Source organism: Corvus moneduloides, chromosome 20, assembly GCF_009650955.1.
Source record: "Corvus moneduloides isolate bCorMon1 chromosome 20, bCorMon1.pri, whole genome shotgun sequence".
Classification (NCBI taxonomy): Eukaryota; Metazoa; Chordata; class Aves; order Passeriformes; family Corvidae; genus Corvus; species Corvus moneduloides.
The window spans coordinates 4,375,841-4,383,513 of NC_045495.1; the positions used below are offsets into that span (position 1 = coordinate 4,375,841).

General features: G+C 68.0%; 1 protein-coding gene across 1 annotated transcript; it reads right to left on the reverse strand.

Moving 5' to 3' along the window:
* Positions 1 to 971: 971 nt before the first annotated feature.
* Positions 972 to 6,734, reverse strand: TRAF4 (TNF receptor associated factor 4). Its single transcript, XM_032130265.1, has 7 exons — positions 6,561 to 6,734; positions 3,725 to 3,776; positions 3,310 to 3,414; positions 3,073 to 3,234; positions 2,583 to 2,744; positions 2,354 to 2,509; positions 972 to 2,004 (listed from the first exon to the last, which is right to left on the reverse strand). Exons 1-7 carry the CDS (start codon positions 6,701 to 6,703, stop codon positions 1,372 to 1,374), a joined length of 1,413 nt encoding a protein of 470 aa, XP_031986156.1. The 5' UTR covers positions 6,704 to 6,734; the 3' UTR covers positions 972 to 1,371.
* Positions 6,735 to 7,673: the final 939 nt, after the last annotated feature.

Consider the following 7,673-nt stretch of genomic DNA (forward strand, 5'->3'; position numbering starts at 1 on the left):
TCGTATTGGGCACCAGTACAGGCTAGAACTGGGCACCAGTACAGGCTGGTACTGGGCAGTGGTGTGGGCTCGTACTGGGCACCAGTACGGGCAGGAACTGGGCACCAGTACAGGCTGGTACTGGGCAGTGGTGTGGGCTCGTACTGGGCACCAGTACGGGCAGGAACTGGGCACCAGTACGGGCTGGTACTGGGCAGTGGTGTGGGCTTGTACTGGGCACCAGTACGGGCAGGAACTGGGCACCAGTACAGGCTGGTACTGGTACCGGCACGGGCAGGAGTACTGCCCAGTTGCCCAGGGCCCCGTGCTGCCACACCGGGCTGGGACCTGCCCAGGGGGACATTCCTGGCGGGGAGGGAAACGAGGTCTGGGGACACCCCCGGGAGTGATGCCCCCCCAGCCCAGCCAGGGCCGCAGGGTGCAGCTAATTAGGGGCTAATTGCATTAGGCCGGAACAGCACTAATGCAATTGTGGGATTATCCTGCAGCAACAGCGACCCCCCCCCATTGCTGCCGGGGTGACTGGGGGGGGGGGTCAGACACATGGACCTGGGGCCTGATCCAGCCCGACCCCCCCAGTCTGCCCTGCTGCCCCCCACCATTGCCCATCCCCTGTCTGCTCGGGATCCCAGCTTCCCCTGGGGCGTTAATTACCCCGGCGCTAACGAGGGGCTGATGGGGCGGAGGGGGGGCCTGCAGGGAAAGAGCCCCCCGGGGGTGGCGACCCCCCCCCAGCCCGGCACATCCCCGCTGCTGCCGGTGATTACCGAATTAACCGGCGCCATCTGAGCCCGTCTGCTGCCGGGATGTGGGTCAGGGATTACCCCTCTCCGTGCACCCCAGCCCAGTCCCGGCTCACCCTGTCCCCAGCACCCACGGCTGCACCCAGGAGCATCCCCCAGTCCTGCCATCCCGATTCCCGGCAGGCAGAGGAAGGAGGTTCAGGCTGAGGAAGGAGGTGCAGGCGGCCGTAATAAATACAAGAAAAGTTTATTGAAAAGAAAAAGATGTGGGGAGGGGGCAGCAGCCCCAGCCCGGGGTAATAAATAACAACCTGGGGAGCACCAGTTTACAAAATATGGCTCTGGGCAGTGGGGTCCTGCAGGGTCCCCAGCGAGGCTGGTGAGGGCTGCTGGGCACCTCGGGGAGGGGCTTAGGGGGCCCAGCCCCCCGGCACCCCCGGGCACCTGAGAAGGGGCTGGGGCTACCGGACAGTCCCGGCCCCAGGCCCCATCCCTGCCTATCCTGAGAGCCACCGCGGTGCCTCGGCAGCGTCCCCAAGCCGGGGGCGCCAGCTGCGGGCAGGGGCTCAGCACCACCTGGGGCCACCCTGGGCGGGCGCCCCGGTCACATCCTGTCCCCCTCCGGGGCTCAGGCCAGGATCTTCTGGGGGATCTCCACCGAGGCTTTGATGAAGATGGCGTTATCTCGCACGTAGTTCCGTTTCCTGATGTCCTCGTGGGAGATGAACTTGGGGTAGCCAAAGCCCAGGGTGCTCTCGTCCAGGGAGCTGCGCGAGGCTCCCGGCTTCTGGAAGTTTTTCCAGTTGGGGTCGGGGTGGAAGGTCTCGGTGATGTGCTGGGGCTTGGAGAGCGAGGGGTCGCTCTGGTCCAGCAAGGAGAAGGTGACGCGGTAGGAGAAGGGCCACTCCAGCAGGTTGTCGTACTCGCCGGGCAGCACGCGGATGTAGACGGAGAGGTGGCTGCTCTCCCCGCTGCCGTTGCCGTTGAGGAAAGCCGACACCTGGAGCTTATAGCCGTACTTGTGGGTGTAGAACGGGGGGCTGAAGAACTCGTAGTTGCTGCGGGCTTTGGCCTCCTGTAGCTTGCGGGCATAGTCGGCGATTTTCCAGATGAGGGTCCCGTCGCTGCTCACCGACAGCTCCTCCACGTCCCGGCGCAGCTCCAGGATCTCCTGCCGCTGCCGGCTCACCAGGGCACACACCATGCCCAGGTGGGCCTTGGTGCTTTCCTCTAGGTGCCGGCCCATGGCCAGCTTGGGGCACTGCGGGGACAGAGGGACCGTCAGCAGGAGGGTGCCAGGAACAGTGTGGGGACACAGGACAGGAGAGGAGGTGCCATGGGGATATCATGGAGATGTCATTGGAGCATGGGGGTACTGGAGCAGGATGGCACAGGGATGTCATGGGGACACAGAGACACCTGATTGGGGTCGCAGGGGGACATGTGGGTGGCAAACACAGGGGTGAGGAGCCACATGGATGGGACTGAGCACAAGGGATGGGACAGATGTCAGGGCAAGAGTGGTGTGGGGATGTTGTGGGGCTCAGGGTAGGGATGGCACCCCATGTCCAAGGATGGCAGGGCAGGGTGGTCACAGGGACAACACTCACCCGGTGCTTGCAGCCAGCCTCCTTGAAGGGGCACAGCAGCATGGCAGTGTTGCAGCTCTCCTTGAGGTGGGTGGGCACGTCCTCCCGGGCGATGCTGGGTGTCCCACACTGGTTGGGGCACGGCACGGGGTATCGGGGACACTGGTACTGGTGGTTCTAGGGAGGAAGAGAGGCTGTCAGCCAGGGCTGGGAGCCAGCAAGGTGAGGGTCCCCATGGGCTCCATCTCACCTGGATGGTGTCGAAGACAAACTCCTTGGCGCAGTAGGTGCAGGGCTGGGTGCGCTTGGGGCACTCGGCCAGGGCGTGCTGGGACAGCAGGCGCCGCATCATGCGGGCCCCACACTTGTTCTCGCAGTACACACTCTCCTGGGGACACGTGCCCTGGTGGCCCTGGGGACCATGACAGCATCATCACCCTCTGGCTGCCCTCAGCAGCCAGCCCTGACAGGGATGGGGACACACAGTGCCCCCACAGCCAGAGGGCACAATGACCAGGAGCCCACATGACCACGTCACTCCCCAAGGCTGTCCTCCCCATAATGAGTCTCCCACAGTGTCCCCACCCAGCCTCTGTCCCCACACCCAGCCTGTGTCCCCTGCAGCCCACTGGGGATGCCCACACACCCCGGCTACACCCCCACAATACCCCCAGCACAGCCATGCCCACCATGGCACCCTGGCCAGCTGTGTCCCCCACAGTGTCCCCCCCACTGCCCACCTCGAAGGCCTCCCCAGTGAAGTCGTTGGCACAGAACTCGCACTTGACCCTGCGCTTGGGGCAGCCGTGCTGGACATGCTCGGGGAGGTCACGGCGGCTCAGCTTGGCGCTGCAGCGGTTGGGGCAGGGGATCACGTTGAAGCCACAGGTACCGAGATGGGCCTGGGGGGGCACAGGGATGGTGATGGGAAAGCCACGGGGTAGAACTCTGCCCCCCCTCCTCCTCCCAGGCCCTACCTGGAGGTGCTTGATGAGCCCGCTCCAGCGGCAGCCCTCCTCGCTGTGGATGCAGCGGATGGCCAGGCTCAGCACCTGCGCCTCCAGCTCAGGGTCGGGGTAGATCTGCAGGGGCAGCAGTGGGGTATCAGCATCCTGCACCGGGCTGTGGGGGCACACAGCCCCCAGCACAGCCTGGCTGGCAGCCGTGGGCACGCTGCCCGGGGCCGGATCCCACCCTGGGCACGCCAACAAGCTCCCTTTGTCGGGAGCGGGTTTCCGCTCCCCGGCCCCGCGGCACAAAGGGCTCTTGCTTCCGCCTGGGCGCCCGTGCCAGGCCGGCGCAGCTGTGCCAGGCGCTGTGAGGAGCCTGGGGACGGCCCCTTGGCGGGGATGTCCCCTTGGAGCAGGGTACCCATCCGTGTGCCAGGCTCACCTTGGCGTAGTCCAGGGGCAGCTGGTCCTCCGGGCACTTGAAGACGCCTTCGCTGCAAGACACAGAGGGCTCGGGATCACTTGGGGCTGGCGAGCGGCACGACACCAGTGACACAGCCACTGTGTCCCACCGGGTCCCCGCCATCCCACCCCAGGACATTGGCGCTGTCCCTGCACTGCTGAGCGCTCGCCCCGTGCCAAATCCAGCCGCCACCCTGGGGGAGCCACGGCTCTAATCCTGCTCCATCTGTCTGAGCTGGGAAATGCCCCAGCCAGACACCCCCCCCCAGGCAGCCCCCCACCCCCCCAGCCGGGCACGACGGCCCCGGTCCCCAGGGGCCTGGGCCAGCCGCCGAGAGCGTGGCACCATCTGGAGCCCCGGCAGCCCCTGGTCCTGTCCCCTGGGATTAAGGAGGGTGCCTTCGGCTGGCCAGGAGGGGGCCGGCAGGGGCCGGGGCGTCCACAGCCCCAGGTGCCGGGGCCCAGGGGAGGTGGGGGAGGGCAACAGCTGTGCTCCAGATGTGCAGCCCTGATGAGTGGCCCTGGGGCTCCTGCTCCACAGGAAATGGCCCCAGCAGCCACTAAGGTGAGTCAGGACAGGGGACAGGCAGCCACCCTGGAGGGGTCCCCATCCTGCTGGGCCCCCAGGATGGGGTGGTCCTTCTAAGAGCTGTCCCTGAGGTGGAAGGGCCCTGCTCAGCCCTGACCTGCAGAGGAGCAGCATGAAGTGGAGGCAGGGACACAGCCAAAGAGGCAGCCTGGCCTGTGATAAGGCCGGCCAGGAGTCACCATCACCTCTGGTCCCCACACCGCTGTGCCCAGGGGCAGGTGAGGATGTCCACATGCCATCCCCGATGGACACTGGGGTGGGAGACCACAGGTGCTGCCTAAAGGGCCATGCAGCAGGGACACACAGGGACCCTGTGGCTCCGGTGTCTTTGCAGTTACACCGGACGAGCCTGTCCTGCCTGCACAGCCCCTGTGCCCATCTAATCACTGCAGGCCCTTAGCAGGCACTGGTGTGGCCTCAACCAGAGCTGCCAAGTGGATGTGAGACGCCGGGATGGAGCCAGTAGTGCCGCCTGGCACACGCTGGCCTGGGCTGCCCGGCCGTGGCACGGTCATGTCCCCTGTGGCCACCATCCCCGTGCTGGGGGTGCAAGTGAGCCCCAGGAACCACAGGCCTGTGGGGTGTGGGGTGTGATGCACATGGGGCACGGCTGCAAACAGCTCTGCCACGTGCCCACTCTGTTTGTTGCAGGTGGTTTTGTGGGAGTCATCAGAGATAAGGAGCTCGCAGACAGGGCCGGGCACCCGGCCCTTCCCGGGGAGCCCATGGCACTGCCTCGTGGCTGGCATTGCCTCGTGGCTGGGATCATGCTGCTGCCTTTCCAGGGCTGCCAGCTGTGCCCGAACCCCGTGCACGGTGTTGGGGTGCTGGGGCTGGTGGAGAAGTGGGACGATGACCCGAAGCCAGCGCCTAATCCCCGACAAAGCCTCCCCATTCCTCACGCTTGGCCGGGCAGGGAATGTGCTGAGGCAGCACCCGGGGGGACCGTCCTTGCCTCTGACCTTCACGGCGTGCTGGGGCACAGAGAGGTGATGGGGCGGGGAACCCCCGCATCCCCCGGCATCCCCCGGCACCCCCTTCCCAGCACCGCGGTGGGGCTGGATGGCTCAGCCCATGGGATCCCCAAACTGATCCGGGGCAAACGGGGTGTGCTCAGTGGGGGGACCCCCGAGTCCATTCTCCCCGGCGGAGCGGAGGTGCCGGCGGGAAGGGTGCGGGGAGGGGGGGGGGACAGATGCGCTCTGACACGTGCCCCGGGGAACGCCCGGTTTCACAGAAACCGGCCCCGGTGACGGTGGTGCCCGGGAGCCGTCCCCGGGCGAAGGTCGCACCGGCGGGGAAAGGCCCAGGGTGACGCTTGTCACCGCGTGGGGAGAGCACGGGCACCCCGCCGCCGTGCCCCGCGGGACCCCCGGCACCGCGCCGAGTGCGGCAGCCGGGAACCGGGAAAGCACCGGCCCCACACGTGCCCCCGGGTTACCGGTACCGGGGGGCCCAAGCCGCAGGGGTGGGAAGAGGCCCCCGCTCCTCGCTCCCGACCAGAGCACACGGCCGGGTCGCGCTCACCCGTGGGCGCGAGGGCACCGGGATGGCCGTACACCCCTCCCCAAAAACACCCCCGGCCACTTCCTCCGGCGGGGCAGGGGCAGGAAGGGGTTAAACTCGAATCTCGAAACTCGCCACTCCGGGCTTCACCCGGCCCTCCTCTTCCTCCTCCTCCTCCTCCTCACCGAAAGGGGCCACGGGCCGCTGCACCCGCGGGGCGGCTGTCACGGGCTGGGCGCGCCCCGCACCCCCTCCCTGCCCCGGGGCACCACCGGGCACCCCGCACCTTTCCCCGGCCTGAGGCATCCCCGGGCGCCCCGCGCCTTTCCCGGGGCACTCCGCGCCTTATCCCGGGCCATTCCGCAGCCGTTCCCCGGCCCGGAGCACCCCCGGGCACCCCGCATCTTTCCCCAGGGCATCCGCACCCCCAGGCACCCCGCGCCCCTCCCCGGGATATCCCGCATTCCCTCCCGGGCCCGGCGCATCCGAACTCCCGTGCACCCCGCACTCCGACACCGGCCCAGGGCACCCCGCACCCCTCTCCGGGGCACCCCCGGACACCGCAGCCCCGGGGCCGGCGGTGGATGGGGGGGTGGCGGGGAGCGGGGTGCGGAACCCCGGATCGGGCGGCGCGGGGGTGCGTGACCGGAGTACCCCAGGGGGAAGGGGTGCGCGGAGTAACGTCAGCTCGGGTCGCCCGTGAGCTGATGCGGGGTCTCACCTGAGGAACTCCTGCAGGCAGGTGTCGCAGAAGCGGTGGCCGCAGGTGGAGACGCGGACGGGCTCCCGCATGGGCTTCCCGCAGAGCGGGCACAACACCCGCCGCCGCGGCCGCTCCAGCAGCTTGTAGTCGTAGCCCGGCATCCCGCCACCGCCCCGCACTCGCACTCGCCGCCGCCGCCGCCGCCGCCCCGCGCCCGCTCGGCTCCGCGCTCCTCGTCCGGCTCCGCCCGGGGGCCGGACGGGGCGGTGGGACCGGCCTGAGCCCGCCCCGCGACGGGGGGACGGCATCGCCATCGCCACCGCCCCCCGCCCGGACCCCGCCTCCCCGCCCCGCCGCCGCCGCACGGCGCGGGTGGAGCGGTCCCGGCACCCCGGGGGCTCGGGGAGCATCACACCGGGGACAGCCCCCTCCGAGGGGTTTGGGGAGCACCCCACCGGGCACAGCCCTCTGGGGGTGTTTGGTACCCACCGCACTGGGAACAATCATCTCAAGCGCCTGTGACCCTCTGCACAGGGAACAGCCACCCCAGGAGTTTGGGGAGCATCGAGATCACATCACCCACGGCCCCCCCACCCACTGCAGCATCCCCTGGCCCAGGGCTGGGCTCTGAGGGCATACACCGTACTGTCCTCGCTGACCCTACATGCCCTCCTTGATTCAGAGGTGTCCCAGGGGTGCCGCATGCCTGCAGGCAGCCCGGGGCCACAGTTGAGCTTCTCAGCGAGGCTGGAGGTGGGATACAGCTCCCAGACCTGCTCCTACCAACAGCAACTCGTGTCCCAGCCATCACCCACAGCAGGACATGGAGGGGCTGCCCTGAGCCCCCCACGCCACAGGCACGGGGGGGGACACACGCTCTTGTGGCTTTGTCTTGCCGGGAGCTCACGCCCCAGGCTGCAGCCAACAGCCTCCTTCCAGCCACGGTTTGCAACTGAGCAAGAGCCCGGAGGAGGGAGAATAAAAGCAAATCTGTCTGGCTCCAGCCCCCTCGTCACTCTTTCAGAAATCAGAGCAGCATATGGGAGTATTTGCCCCTTTCCCCAGAGATGGAGCCGAGCAGATGACAGGCTGTGAGCATGTGTTAGTCCCACCAACGCTCACTCCAGCCAG

Bases quoted from the DNA above. Each gene is read 5' to 3' on its own strand.
- TRAF4 (XM_032130265.1), bottom strand. From the start codon at position 6,703: ATGCCGGGCTACGACTACAAGCTGCTGGAGCGGCCGCGGCGGCGGGTG. The intron at 3,777-6,560 runs GTGAGACCCCGC...TGTGTCTTGCAG, and splicing joins TGCCTGCAGGAGTTCCTCAG to CGAAGGCGTCTTCAAGTGCC. The intron at 3,415-3,724 runs GTGAGCCTGGCA...CTGCCCCTGCAG, and splicing joins TGCCCCTGGACTACGCCAAG to ATCTACCCCGACCCTGAGCT.